We start from the raw sequence: 27,500 nt of genomic DNA, 5'->3' as shown, positions 1-27,500 counted from the left end.
TTAAAATCTGTTTTGTAGGACTTATATTGTTTTAGATAATTGGCATATCTATGAATGTTATGGGGAGGCAGGTGTAATTTATTGTGTGGGTGATGGAGGAGGAATGCATAATTTATTTTTTCACTACTTTTGACTACTCTCATTTGATTTCTATGCATTAGAACTGATCTGTTTTTTCTGTTTACCTTTTATTTTGTACACCAGTGAACCTGTTTGTTCCACTATTTCAAAAGGTCCCTGCCAATTGCTATCCCAGGGTGCTTCCATTTGGAACATTTTTACTAATACCTTCATTCCACGGGGAAGATTTTCTTCTGGCGCTGAAATTGGGACTTTTTTCCATAGATGGAAAGCTTGCTCTCTTGCATTGTAATCACGTACGTCTGTAAGTTGTTTTAATCCTTGCTGATTTCTAAGATAGGTCTACCATCTGGTGTGTCAGGATCAAAAGGTAACTGTAATGGCATTTTCCTCCTTGCCATGATTCTATAAGGAGATATTACTGTCTTACTGTTTGGCGTTGCCCTTATGCCCATAAGAATACCTGGTAAATGTACCCATGCATTTTCCTTTTCAAGACATGCTGTTTTTGAGATGCTCTTTGAGCGTATGATTCATTCATTTTACAATTCCGTTTGACTGTGGTAATAAGGCACGTAAAATCTTTGCTGAATTCCTAACCGAATACACATTTGCTTTATTATATCACTAACAAACTATGACCATTGTCCAACTCAGTAATTATTGGCCACCCCCAATGACAGAAAATATTTTTCCGTAAGTCTTCTGCTCTTCCCTTTGCTGTCATAGTTTTGGTGGGGATTGCCTCTAACCATTTTGAGAACATCCATTACTACCAGTAGGTATCTGTAACCTCCTTTGTTGTTGGCAAAGGATCTGCATGATCTATTTGAACTGCATACCATGGCCCATCAGCTGGCTGTACCTGAAGTAGCTGAGGATTTTACTTTTAGTGTTTACCTGCAAACAGATTAGACATTCTTCTACAGTTAGCTTACAAACCTTTTTAAAACTAGGATTCCAATATTTTCTTTTACAACTGTCCATAGCTTATCAGCTGCTAGATGTCCTAATATTTGATGATTTAACTTGACCAAATGACATGTTGACTGAAAAGGCACATAAGGCAGTTGCAATCCTTTTGTAGTGGAGTATGCATAGTACTCTTTTGGTGGTATTCCTGCAGTTATGCACAGGTCTGTCTCTTCTTTTAAACCCTGCTTCTTTTGAATATTTATGATTTTTTTCTTCAGTTGACTCTTTGTCGAGCTCTTTTAGGGCACTGACCTCTACATTGCTATATTCTTATCCTGGAAATTCTATTCCCTTTTGTGCTGCTTGTTTTGCCAACATGTCAGCTAACACATTTAACTTGAAAGTTTCATTTGTCAGTTTTTGATGGACTTTTACCTTTAAACTGCTGTATTGTCCTGCTGATTTGATATTGTTATTACTTTATGTATGTATTTTAATACTTCAGTATGTTGTACGGTTTGCCTGCACTGTCTACAAATCCTCACCTTATCCAGGTGGCCATATGCAATCTTAAAGAATTTACTACATAAGCACTGTCTGAAAAAATATTAGCATGATTGTAATACCTGACTACATACAGTACTGCTTCCAATTCAGCTCTCTGAGCTGACATATGTCCTGGTAATTAATTAATTCAGGCAAACCCAACTTTGGAGTCTCTGGAACTATCCTGCCCAGTATTTACCTTTGTCCCAAAACTGTGCTCCGTCCACAAAGACGGATGGCTTAAAATGGTCAAAATCAGATACCAGAAAGTGTACATCTGGTGACATTATTTTTTCTAAACAATTATGCTGTTTTCCCTCGTATCCCATGGGATTTGACAAATAATATTTGTCCCCTGTCTGTATGGTAACAGTTTCCATTCCGAAAAGTACCATCCATTTTGCAAACACTGCTTGACTAATACCGTCTGTGATTTTATTCATTTCAAAGTTGTCTATTAAAGCTTTGTGGTTTGTACTATAATGCTGGAAAATACAGCTGAGTATTCAGATTGCTTGATACCCCAGTAAATGGCTAGCAGTTGCTAGATACAAGGATGATAGCCCATTTGTACGGGTGTCATTTATCTACTGCAAAAGGTGACTAGACATAATTTCCATTCTACTGTCGCCACCATGTGGCCATTCCTGTAATAGTATAACAGATAATTTCTTTTCCTGCTGCTGCTTGTAATACAAATGGTAACTTTGGTATGGATGTTTTTAACTCTGTAGCTTGTGCTAACTTTACCTTCATTTGCGAAAATGCTTTGTCTTCATGAGGTCCTCACTCTAAAAGAGAGGAGTTCTTTTGTTCCTGTAACATTTTGAATAGCGGAGCAGCCATAGCTACATAATCCTGTATAAAGTCTCTATTACAATTCATGATTTTCATGAATTTGTGTAAATCTGCTGTTGTGAATGGCTTTTTCATTTGTAAAATGCTTGCACTCGCATCGGACAAGGAGACCTTCCCGACGGTTTGATGATAATACCTAGAAATTTAACTTCCTGTGCTATGAACTGAATTTTTCTTTTTTAACCTTAAACCCTGCCTGCTGCAGAGTAAATAAAACTTTTTTTAAAGAAGCCATACTTGCTCCTTCACTGTTTTAGACTGAATTAATACATCATCAGTATAATGCAGTACTGAATCGTCTTTTTCTAAATGTTGCAGAATGGATCCTACCATCTGAGGAGAAATAACTGGACTATTCTGAAATCCCTGAGGGTACCCTCTTCGTGACATATTGTTGATTTTAAATGTAAAGGCAAATCATGGCCAGTCTCTCTTTCTGAGTGTTATGGCTAAAACTCCGTGTAAACCACTTACTTTGTGGTTTAATACATGTGGCCAGTTCTGGAACTCCTGGAATTAGATGTGCTGTAGGATTTGTGTACTCATTAACTTTTCATAAGTCAATGACAAGACTGTAACTACCATCTTTATTCTTAACTGGCCAGATTGGCGCATTTGTGGGGCTGTTGTCTTTTTGTGTGATTCTCTCCTTTTCCCAATTCTGCAGTACATTTTTCATATGTTCCTCTGCCTCCCATGGAATAGTATACTGCTTTTGAAATGGTGGTATATAATCTTGATCACTACCCACTGCTACTGGCATTTCTAATTTTCCACAGTCATTGGGTCCCTTGCACCTCAGGTTTGGGAATTGTTGCTGCAAATGTTGCCACACATCCTTGCTATCAGTATTTACTGTATGTATCCTGTAGGTTTATCATTTTTTTTCTGGTAAAGAGATTGCACAGCAAATTGTAGTTCTCCTTCTCTTTCCTGCTGATCCCCTATCCATAGAATATTGTTAGGCATATTGATTACTATAAAATGCCCATGCCAATGATGGTAATTGAACAAGTTGGATGCATTAAAAATGCACCTTTCCATGACTGTCCTTCTTGATGAAACTTTATGTCTATATTTTGGCTACGTACAGCATAGCATCCTGCACCATTGTGTGCTGAGATACAAACCTTTTTTTGTAGGATTTGCAGGTAACTGTCTATCTGTGACTGTTATTGCCGCTCCGGTATCCAATAAAAGTGACCCCTCTGCCCAGATATCAATCAGTGTCATCCATCTCAGCCCTTTTTAAAGGTAGTCAGGAAAGATACCCGAGTAGGGGGCATACCCCTATTGTAAATCCACTCATCCTCGCCTTTATTGTCAAATGCAATATGGTACACTGCGTGTTTTTGTTTGTCACCCTCCTCTGTATATGAGTGATCCACATATGTAGATTTTTCAATCTCTTTCTGTAACTGTTGTCTAGCTATCTATTCTGCCTACTGTTTCAAATATTTTGGATTTACAGGTGAGGCTTCCTGAAAATCTGTGGGGCATACATCCCCTTTCCCCATGTCTTGATGAACCTTGTAGCTGTCCTTACCAATATTGTAAGGTCTCTGTACATTGACTTGTTAATCTGATTTGTCTTGTGAACCTTTTGGCTCCATTTTTGCAAACACCCCCTGTTCTTTTTTCTTTTTGTGTCAAACTTTGTAATAGTCACAAGTTTGCTTAACACACAGTATATATATTTTTTTTTACAGAAAAAAAAAACATGTTGGTACCTTTTGCCTATCACCTGCTTTTAAACCTGGAGCCAGCAGTGCTCTCGCATCTCTCTCAGATGGCAGTTCATCACACCATTAGCCTCTACCTCGACCTCTTACTTCATTTATTACCTGAAATGGCTTGTTTCTTCCCCTAATGTGAAAATATGATACGATTATAATGTCCCATCATCAGCCATAGTCCATCCTCTCATTAGTACTAAGTCAGAGTGGGTGTCTGAGTTTTCTTCAAGAATGCATTTAATATCCCTGGGACCCCTTTTACTTGCTCTAAAAAGCAATGTTCATAGGTTCATAGGGTCATACTAGGCTATCTGCCCTAGGGCAATTATAAGCCTAGCCAGAGTGTGTATGGCTTTCACCACCCATTTTAAATTAATTTTGCTATGCCCTTTTTCAAGGTTAGTATACTGTGCCTCTGTCTAACAGTGACACAGAAGTGATACCCGGGGTAAACCTACGATCTCCCATCCACTCATCAAGATTCCTCTTGAAGAGAGTCAATGAGTGACTCTGCCTAACCTGGACTGGGATTTTATTCCAGAGAGAAGGGAGCCTCTGGGTTATGAATCTGTCCCTCCAGCATGTCCTATTTATTTCAGTGCTGAGGTTTAAGTCCCTCGAGCGCGTAGCTCGATGGGATTTGGATTTTCTGAGGTGCAGCATGTCCATTAATTCCGGGTTGGACATGGCTTTATACATCAGGCACAGATCACCTCTGAGCAGGCGGTATGCCACTGAGTAGAGCTGGAGTTTCTTTAACTGGGCAGCATATGGCATCTGTTTGAGCCCTTTGATCCTCTTGGTGAGGTACTTTTGGGGTCTTTCCAGTTGCTGCAGGTGTCTGGTAAGGTACATCCCAAAAGGGGCATTGTACTCAATTATGGGCCTGATGAGGGATGAGTAAAGAGGCACGATGACCTCCCCTGATCTAGATGTGAATCCCTTCATGATTAGGTGGGCTATATAAAATGTTTTTCTAATCACTTTGGCCACGTGGTTGTCAAATGAGAGATTGCTATCAACTTGGGTCCCCAGGTCCCTAATTACTTCTTCTGTACTTAATGGATTACCACCTATGTGGTAATTTGTGGGCACTTTGCTTTTGCCAAAGGGGATGACTATACACTTTTTGGCGTTTAGCTTGAGGCCATAGCTCTAGCACCAGTTGTCTGTTTCTATGAGGCCCTTTTGGAGGATGCTTGTGTCGGCTGGAGAGTCTATTATGGCGCCCAGTTTGCAGTCATCTGCGAACTTCGTCAGCCACAGTCCTTCCATGTTGGCCTGTACCTCTGAGAAATATATACCGAACAAGAGAGGTCCCAAGACTGAGCCTTGTGGGATGCCACTTGTAACTGGTTTGGAGTCTGACATGGCTCCAGCTATTCTAACCATGTGGGTTCTGTCCTTGAGCCAGTTTGCAACCCATCTAGTGACATAGGGGTTTATATTTAAGCTGGTGAGCTTATCTATAATGCCCAAGTGTGGTATTGTATCGAAGGCTTTTGCGAGGTCCAGGTAGGCTGTGTGGACCACCTTCCCCTTGTCAATGGCCTTGGTGACTGTTTCAAAGAAATCGACCAGGATTAAGAGGCAGGATCTGCCCTTAACAAAGCCCAACTGGGTAGGATCCAGTGTCTGTAGGTCCCCAATATCTCTATTTATAAGGTCCATGATGAGCCTTTCCATAGCTTTGCAGACCAAGCTAGTGAGACTTATGGGGCGATAGTTTCCAGGATCCGTTGAGGCACCACCTTTGTGGAGAGGGACCACTGTTGCTGTACGCCACTCTTTGGGTACATATCCTGTAGTAAGGCTGAGAATGAACAGTAGTTTTAGGTTTGGGTTTAGCTCTTCTTGGAGTTCATGTAGGATGCAGCCCGGGACACCGTCTGGTCCCATTGATGCTGTGTTTCTTGCTTTGGAGAGGGCAGCTCTTACCTGAGCATCTGAGACGTCAGGGGGGCAGCACTCTGCTGGGATAGATATTAGCCCTTTTGGTGGGGAGGGGGGGGAGGAGTTTGCGCTGAACCTGTCAGCTAGGATGTTGGCAATGTCTGTGGGTTCGGTGTATTTTTTGTCATTTTGGACTAATTCTGATCATATCTGGGAATTCCCACCCAGGTTCCTAACATAACTAAAGAAAGCCTTGTGATTTATCCTTAGTGTCCTGTGCAGTTTTTCTCTCGAAGCTGGCCTTAGACGATTTTATGAGTGCCCGTAGTTTTTTGCTAATACTGATCAGAGATGCCTTCCCTTTTTGGGATTTTGCTCTGTCATGTAGTAGCTTCCTCCTTCTATTGTATAGTTTGTTTATGGCTGGGGTCCACCAGACAGGACGTCTGCCTTTGGAGGATTGGGTCTTGGTTTTATTTGGGATTGCATGATCCATGCATTCCTGAAGGTGTTCATAGAATGCGTTTATAAAGGATTTTGTGGTCTGGGCCGTATTATCCACAGGCCCAGGGGCTTTGAAGGATTCCACCTTGGTTTTGAGGAGTGTGAAATTTGCTTTAGAGAAGTTTTTCACTGTGGTTTTCTGGGCATGGGGTGGGGTCGGGATGTGAATATCCAGTGAGATTAGTTTATGGTCTGATCTTACCAGTGAGGGATACACTTCTGGTCTGGAGCATAGAGTCCCCATGTTGGTGATGATCAGGTCCAGTATGTTTTCCCCTCTTGTGGGAGTGGTAACAAGTTGTTCCATTGCATTTGAGTTTATAAATTCTAGGAACCTTTGGGCTAGGGTGTTGGAGCTAGAGAAATGCTCCCAGTCTATGGTTGGGTAGTTGAAGTCACCCAATATAATGGTGTTTGGAGAGACCTTCATATTTTCCAGTGTTCTCAGGAAGGCCGAGTGGGGTTCCTGGGTTTGGGAGGGTGGTCTGTAGCAGGCTATAAACTTGAAGGCAGTTTTACCCACTGTTAGTTGCACATGGATAGTCTCTAATGCTTCGTGCTGTGCCACCAACCTGGAGGTGTGGGTATCTTTGACAAATATTGATACTCTCCCTCCTTTTGTGGTTCGGTCCAAGTTTTGGGGCCGAAAAGCATGGTATGAGGTATAACCTGGTAGTGCTGGGGTGCTCTCGAGCCTTGAACCAGGTTTCTGTTACTGCACAGATATCGATGTTCTCCATGCTAAGGAGAGTTTCGAGTGCATGCATCTTGAGGTTTAGACTTCTGGCGTTGAGTAGCATTACTCTTAGTTTCTTATCCCTTGTGATACCTATGGAGGTGGGTTTGTCTTTTGAGCCTTGCCTAAAAAAGGCACTATGGGGGTAGCAAGAGCCTTTGCCAATATCCGAAAGCCCAGAGGTGACAGGTGCAAGCCGTCCCTAGCGAAGCATCGTGGCTTGTCGAGCATGTCATCCCAGGCTGACAGGCATTGGATCCCCTTTGAATGACACCAATACTTAAGCCAATTGTTGAAATTGATAATCTTATCTTCATACTGTGGCATCATTCTTGGTGAAGGTAAGATGCTACTCAAGGTCAGGGTCATACCGGCCTGGGCTACATGCTCAGAGAGCTCCTCTATGTCTCTTCATGTAGTCTAGGGAGGTACGTCTCAGGTCATTCACACCAGCATGGACAATGACTGAGTCATATTTGTACTTGCCTTGGAGTGACCTGAGTGCTTGTGTATGTGGCGGATCCTAGCGCCCGATAGGCAGCTCACCGTGACCTTCTCCTTGTTCAGCCTGGTGAGCGGGACGTCAGTGTGCCTGATGATAGAGTCACCTATTACAAGTGTATCAGGTGTGTTGTTTAGCCTTAAGGGCTGTGACTGTTCGGCACACTGGCTTTGTGAGCTATGTGTTGCATGTGTTTTGTTTTGGGGTAGCGGTTGCTTGGGTGTCTGCTTTGGAGGTCTCTGCTGCTTAGGCAGATTTTTATTTAGATCCTCCAAGTATGTTTTTGTGTGTTTATGTGTTTGGTTTGCTGTCGTGGTAGGTCTATGTGAGACTGGAATTGTAGTGAGTGTGGTTTCCTTCACCTCCTGACTGGTTACGCCAGTACTGAGTTGAGAGAGCTTAGCCTCCAGTTTGGCTATATGGTTGCATCTCTCACATGTGTTGGAATTTGTTGGGAGGAGGAGATGGTTGTCTGTGTACATTAGGCAGTTGTAACATTGCCTCAAGATTCCCAGGTTCACCAGCTGGACCGGAGAGGAGATTGACAACTGACCTTTGGACATGCTAGAATAGTATTGGGAATTCCTTTATAATTGAAAAAAAGGGCCAATGGGGAACAAGTTACTCAAGGGGAGTTTGTGAGGGTGTAGTGCTTTTAATTTTTTAGTGCTGAATTATATAATTGCTCTAGTGAGCAAGTGCTAGGCTTTAGCATAGGACTAGGATGTTTATTATGAGAACTAGATCAGTTCCAAGGCTCAAACCCAAATAAGCGGCGCTGCTCGATGCCACGCTATGCACAAAATCACGCAAAGCCGCGCTACAGCGGGTTTTATACAGGCGGACTTGAAAGAGCTAGAAATTGGCCCAAAACAGCCAACAGACTACCAGATTCCTGTGCTGGGAACACTCCTCCAGGGACAGATAGGCTGCTCCAAGCTCCCCACTGCTACTGGTGAACAAAGAAACCTCCCCCTATCCAAGAAAGGAAATGGGCAACACAGGAACTTTCCAAAAGTCCAGAATACAGCAAAGCCTGTATTTGGACTACTGTAGGTCAGGAAAGATGGGAAACAACGATAACTTTTTTTTTTTCTTTTTTGCAACAAACAGCAGGAAATTGCAATAAATATGTAACACAGGCTAGCGCACTTGAGTGTGTAGCTTCAACAGGTAAATGCAACAAACAGGACAAACTTTAAAAGTGCAGGTGCAAAAACAACTTTAAACCGTTTAAAACAGTTCAAGAAGACGAAATACTTGCAGTTTAGCTAGATCGGACAGTCACCCAGATAGTAGCAGGAAAAAAACACTTTTATCAGGTTAGCAGTCGCTCTTTTGGCCTCTGTGCTGCTAGCACCACTCTGCCGGACCAAAAGGAGCTTGGCTGAGTAGTAACAAGTGCAAAAACCTCGCCAAAGCGGGTTTTATACAGGGGGACTTGAAAGAGCTAGAAATTGGCCCAAAACGGCCAATAGACTACCAGATTCTTGTGCTGGGAACACTCCTCCAGGGATAGATAGGCTGCTCTAAGTTCCCCACTGCCACTGGTGAACAAAGAAACCTCCCTCTATCCAAGAAAGGAAATGGGCAACACAGGAACTTTCCAAAAGTCCAGAATACAGCAAAGCCTGTATTTGGACTACTCTAGATCAGGAAAGACGGGAAACAAGGATAATTTTTTTTTTTTTTGTTTTGTTTTTCTTTTTTTCAACAAATAGCAGGAAAGTGCAGTAAATATGTAACACAGGCTAGCGTACTTGAGTGTGTAGCCTCAACAGGTAAATGCAAAAAACAGGACAAACTTTAAATTACAAGTGCAAAAGTGCGCTAAAGCTGGCTTTAAAGCAGGGGGTTAGAAAGAGATAGGAAATGGCCCAAAACGGCCCATAAGCTACAGGTCACTGGGCTGGAACCACTCCTCAAGGGACAGATAGGCTGCTCAGAGCTCCCCACTCTCACTGGTGAACAAAGAAGCTTCCTCCTATCCAAATAAGGATATGGGCAGCACAGGAACTATGACACAAAATGGCCCATAAGCTACAGGTCACTGGGCTGGAACCACTCCTCAAGGGACAGATAGGCTGCTCAGAGCTCCCCACTCTCACTGGTGAACAAAGAAGCTTCCTCCTATCCAAATAAGGATATGGGCAACACAGGAACTATGACACAAAACGGCCCATAAGCTACAGGTCACTGGGCTGGAACCACTCCTCAAGGGACAGATAGGCTGCTCAGAGCTCCCCACTCTCACTGGTGAACAAAGATGCTTCCTCCTATCCAAATAAGGATATGGGTAACACAGGAATTATGACACAGCCCAGAGATCAGCAATACCTGAAGACTGGACTATTCTAGTTCAGTAAAGGCGGGAAACAAGGATTTTTTTTTTTTTTTTTTTTTACAAAGTAGCAGAAATTAGGTACAGAAACACAGTAAATGCCTTAATTCGGCTAGCGCACTTGAGTGTGTTGCCTACCAATTAAACTAAGCAAAAACAAACTTTAAAAGTGCAAAAAAAAACTCAGAAATACAGGCAGGAATGCAATAAAACAACTTTACAGAGCTTATATAGTAAAAGAAACAGAAAAGTCTATATATACAGAAAAGCAGCTAAAACACACAAACACTTCAGATGCAGTGCAACCTAGAGCACTTGAGTTGTAGCAATATTAAGGCTATTACAGTTATAATAAATGCTCTGAAATATACTGTATATTTCCAAAATGTTTGAGAAGCACAGTCAGAACACAAGGAGGTTCAGGCGAAAGAAAAAAAAAAAGTTTTGTTAGGAGGAACAGAAGGCCTTATCAAATGTTCTCTCTGTATTAGGCAGAATGAGCTAATGACACTAGACTGGGAGGAGTGTCACAGTAGGGGCGGGCAACTGCAAAGCCACCAAGTGTATAGCCTACAGACAGCAAGCACTAGAGACACAAATGAAAGTTTTTAAACAGATAAGGATTTGTAAATATATAGAATAGACAAAGTGCTATATATATTAAATTTTAAAAACCGTAATCTGTAAAAATAATCAAAAAAAAAATCAAGATACTTATATTTTCAGCTTAGTTGCGGTCAACAACTAATCCAGTCTGCACTGTGTGTAAAGACAGAAACCCTATCAAAGTTAAATACCAGAACAGCTTTTTTTTTTTTTTTTTTTTTACAAGAACACAAAAGAACCAGCCTCCACTAGCCAAAAGATAATTACACAGAGGAAAGGCTTCAGTTAAAACAATAGCCTACAGACAGCAAGCACTAGAGACACAAATGAAAGTTTTTAAACAGGTAAGGATTTGTAAAGATACAGAATAGACAAAGTGCTATATATATTCAATTTTAAAAACGGTAATCTGTAAAAGTAATAAAAAAAAAATCAAGATACTTATATTTTCAGCTCAGTTGCAGTCAACAACTAATCCAGTCTGCACTGTGTGTAAAGACAGAAACCCTATCAAAGTTAGGGCTTAAATACCAGAACAGCTTTTTTTTTTTTTTTTTTTTTTTTTTTTACAAGAACACAAACGAACCAGCCCCCACTAGCCAAAAGATAATTACACAGAGGAAAGGCTTCAGTTAAAACAATAGCCTACAGACAGCAAGCACTAGACACAAATGAAAGTTTTTAAACAGATAAGGATTTGTAAAGATACAGAATAGACAAAGTGCTATATATATATTAAATTTTAAAAACAGTAATCTGTAAAAATAATCAAAAAAAATCAAGATACTTATATTTTCAGCTCAGTTGCGGTCAACAACTAATCCAGTCTGCACTGTGTGTAAAGATGATTAACCGCTTTTGTATTTCCTTCTGTTTCTTGTACCTTTCTGACTTTTGATAGATTATTTGGAAGGCCAGTTTAAAATGTTCTGTTTGTTCCATTAATGAATCTGTAATGGTGATCTTGCAATTAAGTTAGCTGTAAGAGGCTGTCCCTGTGTATAAGCCATAAGCATGGCTGTCATTCACCCTACCTTTGTGTCTTAACACATATTCATTCTGATTTAGTTGGATAAAGGTTTTAAAACACTTGGGAATAAAAATCCAAAAACATCAAAAAGCATCAAATTAAAGTATCTGTCCATACATCAGATCCTGCTGTGTATCCTGCCCATTCTTCAAATGTAAGCATGTTATAAAATATGCCTTTTTTATCATTCCACTGTGGCATGCTTTGTAGCAACCTTGATGTGTGTACACATCTGCTGGAGTTCCCTGCTCTTTGACTTGTACTGGCTTCGTCTTTCATAATTCTTCTTTTAACTCTTCTATTTGAGCATTAGCTCGCATTATTTTATTTTGAACCATACTAACCAGATATTCCTTGTCTTGTAACTGCTGCTTAAGATTTTGAATTTCTTCCTCTAATTCTTTATGGGCTTTTTGATACTTTTCAGTAACCTCCTCTGCTGACTGCCAAGCCCCTATGCACTTTTGGAAAGTGTTTGTACATGTTGTCTAAACTTTCTGAACTCATTTTGTTTGTCTTATTAAATTCCACTGTCCATTCTTCATGATCCTTGACCCTGTCCTTGTCTGTTTTTTTTTCTGTACAGTGGCTTCATTCCACCTTTGTATTCTTTAAAGGGTGTAGCAAGATTTACAGGAGATCCTGTTAGTAACTGATGTGACTGGTATTCCAAATCTGAAATCAATATTTTACACATAGTGACAGGACATAATTGTTTAATATCTGGATATAATATAGGTGTACAGTGCACACCGTCTACCTTGACCTGGCCAAAGCCTTCAACAGTATTCCCCACTCGGGCATAATAGATAAACTCTGTCAGCTAGGTATCAATCCATATGTTACCAGATGGGTAGCAAACTGGCTCACTGATAGAACCCACCTAGTCAAAATAGGGGAAGCCACCTCAAGCAGTAGACCTTTAACGAGAGGTGTACCCCAGGATTTGGTCATGGGGTCTCTGTTATTTGGAATTTACTTTTCTGAGGTGCAGGCCAAAACCAGTAGGCTATGGCTGACCAAGAGGGTCTCACCCAAACAAATGGCTGGTGCCAGAAACATGGCCTCAAGCTGAATACCAAAAAATGCATCATCATCCCATTTAGGGAGAGTAATGTCCCCACAAATTATCAAATTAATAACAATGTCCTAAGCATGCAATCAGTCGTGAGGGATTTTGGCACCCAGGTTGATAGCAACCTGACTTTTGACCCCCATGTTGCTTCCATTGTACGGAAAGCTTTCTACATAGCCCACCTCATAAGTAAGGGTATCCCATCCAGGGACCAGGAGGACATAACATCCATGTATTCTTCCCTTATAAGGCCCATTATTGGGTACAATGCCCCTTTTAGCATGTACCTCACAAAGCACATGCAGCAGCTGCAGAGACCACAGAGGTTCCTCACCAGGAGAATTTAGGGCCTCAAACATCTACTGTACACAGGCTAAAAGCCCTATCCCTCTACTCAGTTTCATACAGACTCCTCAGAGGTGTCCTCTGCCTGGCATACAAGGCAATCTTGAACCTGGCCTTGATGGGACTGCTGCATATCTGCAAGTCAAGCTCCACTCGAGTAACCTAAACTTGTGACCTCAACCTGGTCTGTGACATCAGTAGGACCTGGTGGGACAGATTTGTGTCCCAGAGACTCCCCCATTTGTGGAATAGACTCCCTCTCCATGTCAAGCAGAGTACCTCTTTACCCCTTTTAAAGCACAACCTAGATAACTGGATGGAAAACAGAAAACACACCCCTGGGATTCCACCCACGTCCCTGCTGGACAGGGACATCAGGTGCTGACTTGTCTAAACATGGGCTAAACTCTTGGCTAGGCTTATAAGGGCCACAGGGCCAGTAACCTACTAACTTCCTATGATCTTGTGTATCACCCTTGACTGGTTCCACACCATCAGAAGATTCTTCCCTGCAGTTTAACTTTTTGATAATGGTCTGAACTGTACTTTTATGATGTTTTACACAAAAAGCATTCCCATGGGTCGCACAGTAAACTTTTACTGTCATACCACACATTATTTTGTTTGAGATACCAATCAAATGTTGTAACTTATTTGCATGATGCATTTACATCAACTTTCCCTAGTAAGGTTTTACATTTACCAATGTGCTGTTCATACCAGCATTGCATTTTGCCCCAGATTTTTATCTGGTCATTCTGTTACATTTAGAGTAAAACTCTGTTTACATTTTTTACTATGATCCCTAATGGCATTTTGTATGTGTTGTATGAGCAGGACGCTGAAAATGGGGTGAGTGTATGGAACTGTTAAACAGGAAATAACCAGCAAAAGGTAACAGAACCTTGTGGGAACAGTCTTATGGGTAAAAGATGATTTAAAAAAGGAGTATGAAGGCATGTTGAGTAGGGTCAATTAAGGTTAAAAGATCATCTGTGACAAAAAAAGCTCTAGTTATGCAGTCTGTGATGTATTTCTTGCTGTCTGTTCCTGCCAGGCAACAAAGTTTGGTGCACAGACTGCATGAAAATCACATTGGTTCTGTTTCCATCTGACATTGTCATATTTATTTTCTTAGGATTTGAAAATTCTTTCCCACTTGTAAACCAGGATGTTCTGCTGAGCGTCTAGCCTCTCCGTAGTGTCAGGATTGGGGCTCTGGCACCCCAAATGTGGGAAGGTTGTGCTAAGATACACTGTGGCTTTGCTCTGTATACCAAAACACAGTTTTTCATGAAGGCTTCACTTTGAGCCCTATTTCCCTGTTGGAATTTATGGTTAAGGAGGGACAGTGCAGCTCTGTATATTTTCTGATTTCTCTTTCTTTGTCAAGAGAAAGGGTCAGTAAGGGGGTGGGAGAAATTTGTGTTTTAAGTTATTTTTGAGGATACTTGTTATATTCTTTTGCAAGAAATAAGTGACTTTTTTCTCTGTAATAAGCAGATATAATGTTTAATCATTGATTTTGCTGACAGATTATCTCACTTCATTTGTTCCATTCCTGTGTTTTGGTAAAATTCAATTTCTTCTTGAACAGCTTGTTTATTTTTCATCTGCCCATTCTGTAAGTCCCTCTATGTCTGTCACCTACATTTTTGAATTCTTCTTTTGATGTTACCACCTTTTAAGGAAGGCATTTCAGTCCTTCTCCACCATATTGTGAAAACAATGCGTGTGTGTGTGTGTGTGTGTGTGTGTGTGTGTGTGTGTGTGTGTGTGTGTGTGTGTGTGTGTGTGTGTGTGTGTGCGCGCGTGTGTGTGTGTGCGTGTGTGTGTGTGTGCGTGCGTGTGTGTGCGTGTGTGTGTGCGTGTGTGTATATGTGTGTGTGTGTGTGTGTGCCTTCACTGACAATGGGCTAAGGTATATTTGCATGCTTGCAGACTGTCACATACTATATACTCTGATGGCATTACAGGCCTGTGTATTTACTTATAATGCTTAGTCTCCTGCTTGCCCATTTAATGATCTTTGTATCCACTGATGGTATTACACAATATTCTGTGTTTACACTTGCATGTCCACTGATGGTATTACACAATATTCTGTGTTTACACTTGCATGTCCACTGATGGTATTACACAATATTCTGTGTTTACACTTGCATGTCCACTGATGGTATTACACTATATTCTGTGTTTACACTTGCATGTCCACTGATGGTATTACACAATATTCTGTGTTTACACTTGCATGTCCACTGATGGTATTACACAATATTCTGTGTTTACACTTGCATGTCCACTGATGGTATTACACAATATTCTGTGTTTACACTTGCATGTCCACTGATGGTATTACACAATATTCTGTGTTTACATTTGCATGTCCACTGATGGTATTACACAATATTTTGTGTTTACACTTGCATGTTGTTCTCTGTATTCGCTGAAAATGTTCTGCATTATCTTGTGTATGAACTAGTGGTGCTATGAACCTTATACCAGTATCACCTTCATCTGACTGTACAGTCACCTTTCTGCCTATTTATAGCACCGTCTAGTAACGTGTATTCACTGATGGTATTACAGAATATCTGTATTTACGCTTGTATGTTCTCTGTATTCGCTGAAAATGTTATGCATTATCTTGTGCATGGACTAAGAAAGGATTACATTGCAGCTTTTGGTCCCCTCACTCACTCACCATTTGTAATTTGAGCTGACCACACCCCAAATCTTATTACATTCTGAAATTCTTTCTGCCACACCCGTATTACAGTGACATTGTTTTTATGTAGTCCCAGCTGCCCAGGGAGGTCTTCCTGGATAGTGACCTCCACAGTGGACACAACTAACATCCTCAACATTTAGCACAAATGCAGCCTAAGGTGGGGGTGAGCCCTTGTAAACAGGGTGAGCTCAAGCCTCTTGGGTATCATTGCATATATAAATAATGAGCATTACATGGCATGTGATAGACCTTTGTGCTGCCTAACTGTTGTCCAATGCTTTTGTTAAAAAACATTGCCGTACTTTAACATTAATCCTTTTCGTTCTCCTGGTAGTTTTTTGTGAGATACTAAGTCAAAGGCCTTGTTGAAGTGGGTCTATGTTAAATGTTCGAACATCCAAAATGTCGAACATTACATGGTCGAGACCAAATATTCGACATTTGGATGTTCGAACATCAAATAAAAAAGAAACTAAAAAAAGAAAAAAACACTTTAACAGCGTAGGGGCAAGCCCCCCTGCACCCCCCACTCCCATACTTATATATACCAACTCCGAGACCGCACTTCGGTGCAGAAAAGGGAAATTCTCCCTATCTGTGCCGTTGAAAGTCAATCTTCGAACACTTGTTTGGTCTCGATGATATAACATTCGAAATTTTGAGCGTTCGAAGATTTGTCAGGTACCCGTTGAAGCCTACATGTAGCACATCAGTTGGATTGTTCTAGTTTTTTCAGTTGTAACTCTAGATGGAGAAGTGCATCAAACTAGACTTGTGAAACTGCTTCTGTGTGAAGACACATTTTTTATTTATTTATTTTTTTAATCTGTTAAACAGATAAGACCACTGTGCACTGGTGTCCTTCTTTTTCATGGGCAATCCATGAACACTGTCTGTCTGACTCGCTCAGATTAACGCAGTTGGCAAATGACGATTAAGGGAATCAAACCTTGTACGACAGGAAGCAGCACTTTAGCAGTTTATAGCGTTTGTCCTCAGTGGATATATTACTGCTGTCCAGCTTCTTTGCATTGATACACTCTGAAGGACACAGTGCCTACTAATCTGGGGTTTCATGGCACTCACCCCAATCTTCTGTTTTGCAGTAGCCTGCACTTGCTGTTTTCCCATTCTCTGATACCCCTGAATGAGGAGAGATATTAAACAGCTTTGCCACTGTCTGTATTACCCCACTACATCTTTCTGAGCTCACAGGTGGTAACTGTTCCAAACCATATGTGTTTTCCCATTCCCTGATACCCCTGAATGAGTAGAGATATTAAACAGCTTTGCCACTGTCTGTATTACCCCACTACATCTTTCCGAGCTCACAGGTGGTAACTGTTCCAAACCCTATCTCTTACTACCCCTCAACCAAACCAGATGACACACATCTGTTCCCCAAGGATGCTGTAACTTACAGCACATGCTAGTGTCCTTCCCTTTCCTCACCTGCACAGAGATGAGCGTGCCCTTAGGACTGGCTGTATTCTCAGTTTCTGCATCACCACCACCTCACCAGCTCTTCTTTCCCCCTCCTCTATAACTTAACAAACCCCTCATCTACTTTTCATACTGCAGTTTATCTTCTCTGCCATGACAGCCTTTCAACACTTCCCTTTTCTTGCATTAAATAAATCTTGAAATGAGTGTGTTAAACTGATTTTCACTCATAAAAGTTGGGTATATCGCCAGGGGTATGCAGGACATTACAATGCTGTTAGTAGGTATGCAGGACACTACAGTAAACGGGTATTCATGATATTATCCAAGGCTATAAATGGGTATGCACGACTTTATAATGCTATTAGTAGGTATGTAGGACACCAGTAATGTAAGTGGGTATGCAGGATATTACAATGTATTAGTAGGTATACGGGGCACTACAGTAATGTAAGTGGTTATGCAGGACATTACAATGCCATTAGTAGGTATGCAGGACAGTATAGTAATGTGAGTGGACATGAAGGACACTGTACAAGGCTGCAAGTGAGATGCAGGACATTAGAATGCTATTAGTAGGTGTGCAGGACACTCCAATAATACAAGTGGGTTTACAGGATGCTGTACAAGTGAGGGGGCAGAATACTGTGTTCCATCTCTGTCAGGTACAGATGATGTTAAGGTTATTACAGGGTAAGCAGGATAGCACACAACAAATTGGTGGACATAGGTGACACTTTACAGTACCTTCAGCACACAGGCAGGGTACCACTTTTTATCAGAAGCAGATCTCCAACATAAACTACACAATCCAGTGGGAAAAAAAAGGAAAGCATAAAACACGATCAACAGGTGCAAAGAATACTGCGGACTATCAAAGAAGCTACTGTGAACAATAGCCATCATTGTATACATTATCATTGGTTAATACTAGGCTAACTGCCCTTACAAGCTATTTTAAGCCTAGCCAGTGATTCCATGTAAGAATTAAACCCACTGAGAAATAAAATGCTGTCAGCTGGTACATGGATTATTGTGCAATATCACCTTCATTCATAGTACTCGTGGTGTACATCCATGTTTAACAGAAATGGGAAATAAATTTCCGTTTATCCATCTTGTAATGTTTACATGCACCACACAAGTCTTGCACATTTAGTGAATCTTCTTTGTCAGGTGGGTAGGCTTCTCACCTTATAACTTTTCTGTTTTTCAGGACTATCAGAATTTACCTATTGACATACAGATCAGCAAATTACAAGGTAATTGTACATTTTTTGAATTTTGGTTTATCAAAAAAAGTTTATTTAAAACCATCTTTTCTTTGAATAGTATGTTTTTTTTTTTTTTTGCAGGCAGTGTCAATTTTCCACAGAAAAAGGCTAGTTGACAATATGAGAACATTTGGTACCGTATTCCTGACTTTCAAATTGCCTTGCAGCTTTTGAAGCTTGTAGTGATTTGTACTAAATTTTTGCTGAAACAGAGGACTTGTGTTACATCAATGACTTATATGACACTCACAACCATAAAAAAGATACTATAATTGGAAATGAAAAGTAGATCAGTATAATGTGAGCCTAACACAGTAGAACACATAAGATCCGTTGTTTTAAGGGATGAATTGCTGAGCACCCTAAAATTCCTTGGAACACAGAAAGCAGAAATTTGCAGTCTGAACATGTTGTTGAGAAATGCTATTAAATTTTACTGAGTTGAGGATTAGGCTTGTGGCTAATGGTTCATAGGTTAGTAATAAGCTAACTGCCCTTGTGGGCTATTTTAGCCTAGCCAATTATCCCATGTGAGAATCATATGGATTGCTACATTATATTTCTCAGTGGGTTTGATTCTCACATGGGATAATTTGCTATCAGTTAAGTCTAAGATGGCATCATCTTACTGCATAGGAATGCACCCTTTAAAATTTAGTTTTATTTTAAACATTTGTATTCGGGATGTTGTGTTGTTTTATCCAGGCTATTTTTAATTTTGTGTCCTGCACTACTGAGGCAAGCTGCTTTAATCGTTGACGATATTTGTAGTTTCTGTGGTTCCATAATTGCATTATAGTATATTTGTTTATGACGTTCCTATTACATTGTGTGTTTGTTTTTCTGTCTGGCTGTTCAAATTGCTGACTCCTGATTCCCTTTTTCTTCTTTTCTGGATGACCTGGTTAAACTGCTCTAGTTTTGTTTTAAATCCTGCAGTCCAGGAGACTAGAATGGTGTAACAGGTTGCTGAAAGAATGTGGCCCTATTCAGTGGCCCCCGCAAGTCATCATTATTAAGTTGCTATTCTTAAACTAGGTCTTCGGTACTAATGAGCTGCTTTTGGAATGTGGCCCTATTCAGTGGCCCCCGCAAGTCATTATTATTAAGTTGCTATTCTTAAACTAGGTCTTCGGAACTAATGAGCTGCTTTTGGAATGTGGCCCTATTCAGTGGCCCCGCAAGTCATTATTATTAAGTTGCTATTCTTAAACTAGGTCTTCGGTACTAATGAGCTGCTTTTGGGTGCCTTATCTGAGCAGACAACATATGTTACATTAGATACTTATTTATTAAGATATGGTTATTTATTTAGCTGTACTGGGCGGCCACGATGGTGCAGTGGTTGGCATTGCCGCCTCACAGCAAGAGGTTCTCCGGTTCAATCCTCAGCTGGAGTGCCTTCTGTGTGGAGTCTGCATTTCCTCCCTGTGGTTGTATGGGTTTCCTCTGGGTGCTCCGGTTTCCTCCCACATCCCAAAGACATGCTGTAGGTGGATTAGACATTCTAAATTGGCCCTAGGTGTGTGTGCGTGTGTACCTTCTGTGGAAGGTTGGGCACCGGGCTGGCAACTCGACACCGTAAAACTTCACTGCCAGTCATGAGCAGACAGGTGATCTGCTGTGGCGACTCCTAACCAGGAAAAGCCGAAAGAAGAAGAAGATTTATTTTGCTTTACTCTTTGTTTCCTCCATATTATAAATAATCTAAAAGTTTCATATATTTTTTATATTTGTGTGTATTATACTTGGTTCAGTTTACTCTGTAAATAATGCTTAAAAATCAGCACACTAACAAAGGTTTTAAGTTGTAGTAAGTGTGCTGGATTTGCATTTCAATGCAGCTTTGTCCGCCAGAATCTAAGACTTGTATATATTGAGTAACCGTATAATAAGTTCTAGAATAACAAATTGAGTTAGGAGTTTACATGGGGTGGCCATCCATGTATGTATGTGTGTGTATATGTATATATATATATATATATATATATATATATATATATATATATATATATATATATATATATATATATATATATAGACAATAGGAGGTACTGTCAGCTAGTGGAATTTTGTAAATAATTATATGTTATTTGTGAATATCAAACTAATTTATATAAGATGCCTGTGTTACAAATGTATTAGAACTGTATGTCGTGTATATCAAACTGTTCTGTGCAGATGTTTGTGATGAAATTGTATTTGTAAAGTGCTGGGTTTAAAATGTATCCACAGTGTGCCCTACTGGAAGAGAACAGAAATGTACATGTACTATTGTAACTGTTTAAACGTATATATTTTAACAGTGGAAACTGGAATACAGGAGGTTAACCTCAGTCCAGCAAACTTTAGAAAAATATTTGAAATAAATTACTTTATAGACCATAAAATGTTTCAGTGCAGCTAGAGAGATAGTCTGCACTAGGAAGCTTTCTGTATTGTCTTTAAGATGAACTAATTGCTACTTTGGAAGCATGAAGGAGTGTAATTGTTTTATGACTTCCAGCATCTGCCAAAGATCTGAGTAAAAGCCCTTGTATGAGTATTTTTACAAGTAGATACTAAATACTGCCAGCTTCAGCAATGTAGGTTTGCATGAGAACTAGAAGTCAGATGATTAGAAATGATGTCATTCTGCAAGCTATCACAGCAGTAATATTTTAGATATTATTTTGATAAATATCTTAGTGAGACAGAGCATTCTGCATTCTGTCTTGGACCTGACAGCAACAACAAGTAGAACCATTCACCACATCTACCTTGCTGTAATAGTAAGTTACTAGGGAATAGTGCAATTGTCTTAGATACAGTCAGGAATATAGGAAGCTTAGTTTAGATTTAGCTTTTCTTTATTTGTGTGAGCCTGTACTGCAATGTTATTTTAATATTTCCTGTGATTTTGAAATCTGATGTCACTGTGAATATATATTTAGTATTATCTTGTTCATTTATTATTAAATATATTTAAACCTTTCATTGTGGCTGATCTGTGTAGAGATATTTAAGTTTTGAGAGTACTTGCATATTTATTTGGTGACACTGTGTGGGCCATTCCTAATCGCCTTGCTCTTGGTCAAACTACCATTTGTGTTAATATTAATATTACACAGTAAGGTTGGATACCCTTTGTTAAGGGCCTTAAGGTAGCTGGCAGGAGTGACTGGGGGCAGTGAAAACTACCTTATAGTCTAGGCAGAAGGAGGCATAGCTAGTAAACCCGTGCCAGCCTTTTCCAGGTGTGTGTAAATCAAACCTCAAAGAGTGTGTGTGTCAGCTACTTGGACAGGGACACGAAGCACAGGTAGGACAGAGAGGGTGCTGGAGGTCTTGGCTTGGCCACTCAGCTGAGATCTCAACTCTATAGCTGTGTGGTGAAGTGCTTTCAGTTACAGTAAAGGGATGTGTGTTAATGCTAAAACATTTCGATACAGAAGGAGTTTTGGAATAGGTGTGAGTGTATGTGGAAGTGTTTACAGGTTAAGTTAGAGTAAGGGGATAGGCTTAATGACATGCATCTGTACTTGAGAGAGTTTGCAGGTTAGGGTTGCAGTAAGGTTTAGGTAAAGGGATAGGTTGGCGTGTTTACACAGAGTTCTTAACTTACAAGTCATTATGCACTCATTAGCATGCACTGAACACCAAGCTTTTTCAACCTATGAACAGACAAGCTGTGTCTCAGAATCACCACACCTTGTGCATCCTAAGGAATAATATTAAAGTCAATCAAAAACCAAGACAAACTGGACTGCCAGGCAAAAAAAATGTTCTAGAAGATGCTGTACACAAAACTGATTAAAGTATTCCTTGATTTTTTTGAAACTCACTAATGGGACCAGGAATTAGTTGATGTCCAAGAAATATAAAAATATTAAGTAGAAAATATAGTCTACAAATAAACACTGTGATTTTTGCCTAGAAAAAATATTAATATTAAAAAAAAACACAAAACCTAGGAAATACAAAATGAAATTATCTCTAAGCAATTTAAACATATGTCAGGATTTACCCACACTCGGGCTTCGCCCTACTGATCAAACATCTCCAAACGTGGATAAATCCTGATATATACAACATATTTTATCTCTCTCTCTCTTTATATATATATATATATATATATATATATATATATATATAAAATTTAAAATTATTTGTTTTTAACTGACAGCAGTGTTTTAATAATTTGTTGGATAATATGCAAGTCAGAGGAAGCTCATGCAGGGAGCATTTGCCTTTTGTGAAAAGGAACTGTGTGCCCATAGCAACAGCTCTGTGAAATTCAAGTAAAAAGAGAGGCCCTCGAGAAGAAGCTGGACATCATTTAATGACAGAAGAATATGGAGATAGAGAGGGAATACAGACAGTTTCCTAGAGATATAGCTAAGGCAAAGATATTTAATTCAAGTTCAGTTAACTGCACTTTTTTGGAAGAATCTCTCATATTTGCACTTGAATATAATAAACTGCACTATTTTTATAAAGACCATTGGAATCAGCTGCATTAATCTTACACCATTGGCAACTGCAGTAAGCATGTTTACACCGGTCATTAGTGTCAAAGTCCTCAGACTTGTTGCTGTAAACATGAGTGCATTTTCCCCAAAAGAGCGGAGGTGAGAATCTTGCTGTGTGTGGTGTGGTGTGTGCGTGTTTTTTTGTATACCTGAGTGTGAATCCTTATGCCAAGATGACCAGACTAGAACAGTTACTACAGGCTATAGCATCTGTAGCCTTAGGGATGTTGTAGTAGCTAAGATGATGGTTAACCAAGTACATTCCCCAGTTAAAACAGCTGACCAAGGTTAAGGGCCTTGAGGGCATGCCTTGCCCCTTTGACTAGTATACCCACCAGTAGAGATGGGATTGAGTTGACAGAACAGGGTTTTAGCAGTCCAGTTAACTGGTGAACCTATGAGATCCTTTATGGACATGGAGGGGGTCTGATTACCAGGTCAGTGACAAAGTCAAAAAGGCTTTACTTGCCAGAGTTAGAGTAAACCCGGAGAGACAAGTTCAAACATTTTGTAACTGGATGTTTTGTCATAGCTGAATGGTAAGGTCTCAGTTATGTGAATTAAAGTTTATAATTGCTTTCAGGTTGGATCCAAAGGATCAGCATGATGAAACTAAAATGATACAAATGGTAACAGCTGGCTACGTTAAAAGTTCTTTACTGTTTTAAGAAATGGACTGTATACAGTTGTTCTAAGAATCTGTAAAGTTTTGTTGCTGTCCTACAGAAATTGTTATGAAATAAAACTAAGTATGGAAATAAGCAATCAGGACCTGAATAACGGCAGTCAACATAGTACCTTCCAGCTGCAAAAAAGGGTCACAAGGGTCACATAGCTAGCGTTTATACATAAACGAGTAACAGTGTTATACCTTTCAAAACTATTACCTATGAAGAACATGTAACTAATGATGTTTTGCATGTGGGGTGTGATAAATTATGTACTAAAATTATTGAAACCAAGTGCGATATCTTAACTGATGGTAGAGACCAGTATGTATGTATGTATATGTATATGTATATATATATATATATATATATATATATATATATATATATATGTGTGTGTATATATATATATATATATATATATATATATATATATATACGTGCTTGTGTGTGTGTGTGTGTGTATGTGTATCTATAATAGTTACTTACAATTAGAAGTGGCAAGTTTTCATAGTTACAAAAAATCCCATCCTGTGACTGGGACAGAATTTCAAACAGTGGGAGGGTAATTGATTTCTGTTGTCATTCAGAATTTATCACATGACATGATAATGGGGAAAGGTTTTCCCCACTTTAGAGTTGCGTAAGCAGTAGAAAAAATTTAGTTCTTTTAAGAGACCACCTTATTAGTGTGGGGAAGGGGAGCCAGCAAGCGATCGAGCCTCCATATGTACTTCTGCATCAATTTGCAAAGACATATGACATGAAGTGTGTGAACCCAGATTTTAGGTATACTGTTCAAAACCCTAAAGCTATAAAGATGTGGTTTGGGTCACTGGGCAAAAGAAAATACACCATTTAAAGAGATATGTCAGCATAACTATATAACAGGCTTGCTTGCAATAATCAAATGTATAGAAAGAGGAAAGTTAACACACTAAAATATTGTAGACTGCTGTGATAGAGGGTCTGCAGGAGCAGAAACATTTGAAGGAAAAGACTTCTACAAAACAATTTTACAGTCTGGAAGTGTTGCAAGGAAGACCGGGGAAATGTCACTGTATTCTGAAAAATATTGCAAAGCAAAGAGCAGAAATGTTATAACAACTGGAAAATGCTGCAGTGCAGATGTTATTGCAGCCTGAAAATGTTGCAAAGCTAGGAGTAGACGTGAGTGACTTGGCTGAAGTGAAGGAATATCCTATTTTAAGGGAGTGAATTTAGGAAGTATGGAAGTAATACAGAACTTGAACAAAATTCAAGACTTTCAACTTAAAGCAGAAATATATACAAATGGTGTGGCCTCTAAAAGACATGCCTGAGTGGGACGAGCCTTCACGTCGGGCTTGCAACTCGGCACCATAAAAATCGACTGCTAATCATTAGTGGACCGGAGTTCTGCTGTGGCTACCCCTAACTGGGAAAAGCCGAAAAGACAAACAGTGTTGGTGTTGAGAAAGAGACGTATCAAGAAAGATTTCACCATGGATGTTAAAAACAGTGAAATCCTAAACCTGTTTCTCAGTGTAATTCAGAAACCTCAGTGACACAACAGCTAGTGCAAAGAAGGAGAAAAGTAAAACTGAAGATAACTTCTGTTCTGAAGCACCTTTAGCAAATAGAGATCAACTCAGGGAAGAAAAATAAATTGAGAGGGTGGAGCTGAATGACACTGAGATGGGGAAGAACAACCATTTTGAAAACAGAGCAACTCTGAGAAGACAAGGAAGGTGAGAGGGTGGTCTTCACTCTTTTGAAGTAGAGAAAATGAGAACAATGAGTTGGGAGGGTGGTCTTCCATTGCTGCAAAATAGAAGGTGAGACACACAAGGCAGACAAAAAGAAGGTAGTGTGTACTGATAGATGAGACTACCTTTGAACAGAGTCCTTAGACATTCCTGGTAATTCAAACTATAAGAGTTCTGAACCAAAGGAGGAAAGCTCAGGGCATCAGGATCATAAAGAAAGGAGTCCGAGGTGGCAATTGTCTGTAAAAGTACTGATGTGGGCTACCTTTTCTGTGAGAAGAGTTAAACACTAAGATCCCAGAGTTAGCTGACAGGAGAAGACGCCAAAGTGAACTAACCTTCACACTGAGGCAGAGCAAGAGAAAAGATAACTGAACCTGTAGGAGAAGCAGAACAAAATGTTCCTAATTCTTACTCAGTTTGAATTACAGAATGGTTTGTTGCTTGAAGTAAGTAAACCTGCAGTAAGAGACACCAACAGGACTCTAAACTGGCTAAACTGTTCTTGTCATGTAGTCAGAATAACATACTCCACGGAGCAACAAATTTGAATCAGACTGACAGGGTGGAGGTTGATCAGAGACGTGAGGAATCGGAAATGACTAATAAGCCTGTGTTATGTAGTGGATCAAACCTGACAGCTCTAAGTGACAAGGCTAGCATGCATTACAAAAGCACAGACATGCAGAATGTACCTATGATTTATAAAGGAAGACATTCAAAGAAAACTCTTTGACATGAAGGGTACGTATATTTTAGACAGTATAGATGCATCAGTTATACAGAATGACATATGTGGAGTTAAACAAGAAAATACATGCCAAAGTTAAATGTTATAATTCCTGTGTCAAAGCTAAAATGCTTAATGGTCAGAAAGAAACTTGTATAAAAGTGTCCAACTCGAATCCGAAGTGTACTGAATGCAGTAAAAAGTGATTCTATTGAGCAAGATGCAGCAATTTCATAGCCAGCATGGGGTTTCCAGAACATCAGCGTGCAGTAAATGTATTAAACATAGACATCATAGGATCATAGGAAGTTACTAGGCTATTGGCCCTGAGGCTCTTACAAGCCTAGCCATGAATTTATCCCTTGTTCCAACAAGTCGGCACCCTATGCCACTGTCCAACAGGGACATAGGTGGAATCCCAGGGGTGTATTTTCTGTTCCCCAACCAGTTATCTAGGTTGCACTTAAATAGGTTTAATGAGGTACTCTGCTTTACGTGGAAAGAGAGTCTATTCCACAAAAGGGGGAGTTTCTGGGATACAAATCTGTCCCGGCAACAAGTCCTATTGATGTCAATGACCAGGTTGAGGTCTTGCGTGCGGGTTACTCGAGTGGAGCTTGACTTGCGGATATGCAGCAGTCCCATCAGTGTGGGGTCTGAGATTGCTTTGTTTGCCTGACAGAGGTCACCTCTGAGGAGTCTGTAGGAGACTGAGTGGAGGGACAGGGCTTTTAGCCTATCTGTGTAGGGTAGATGTTTGAGGCCCTGGGTTCTCTGGGGGAGGAATCTCTGTGGTCTCTCCAGCTGTTGCATGTGCTCTGCGGGGTACATGCTGAAAGGGGCATTCTATTCAATAATCGTTCTTATAAGGGAAGAATACAGGGATGTTATGACCACCTTGTACCTGGATTAGATACCCTTACTAATGAGGTGGGCCATGTAGAAAGCTTTCCATGCAACGGAGGCAATATGGTGGTCAAAAGTCAGTTTGCTGTCAACTTGAATTCCCAAGCCCCTCACGACTGATTGTGTGCTCAGTGCCTTATTATCAGTGTGATAATTTGTGGGGACGTCATTCTCCCCAAAAGGGGAGATGATGATGCTTTTTTGGCATTCAGTTTGAGACCATGTTTCTGGCACCTGTCATTTGTTTGGGTGAGACCTTCATAGAGGATGTCCACATCACTTGGTCAGCCATAGCCTACTAGAATTGGCATGCACCCTTGA

The 27,500-nt window shown here is 40.1% G+C and overlaps 1 protein-coding gene across 2 annotated transcripts in view; it reads left to right on the top strand.

The window, feature by feature from the left end:
- CDK5RAP3 (CDK5 regulatory subunit associated protein 3) overlaps window positions 1–27,500 on the top strand; it is a 613,925-nt gene that overhangs the window by 8,224 nt on the left and 578,201 nt on the right. Inside the window, exons 1-2 of one of the 2 annotated variants that reach the window (XM_044055302.1) lie at window positions 18,560–18,604; window positions 18,698–18,749. In XM_044055302.1, the coding sequence (XP_043911237.1) occupies window positions 18,737–18,749 (13 nt within the window). In that variant the 5' untranslated portion in view covers window positions 18,560–18,604; window positions 18,698–18,736. Of the gene's footprint in view, window positions 1–18,558; window positions 18,605–18,697; window positions 18,750–27,500 lie in introns of those variants that run through there. The other variant, XM_044055301.1, reaches the window with a different exon arrangement.

This window comes from Protopterus annectens, chromosome 13.part0, assembly GCF_019279795.1.
Source record: "Protopterus annectens isolate FY-2018-M chromosome 13.part0, PAN1.0, whole genome shotgun sequence".
Classification (NCBI taxonomy): domain Eukaryota; kingdom Metazoa; phylum Chordata; order Ceratodontiformes; family Protopteridae; genus Protopterus; species Protopterus annectens.
Note: the sequence above shows the minus strand (reverse complement) of the source record. Positions and strands in the feature narration are given on the sequence as shown.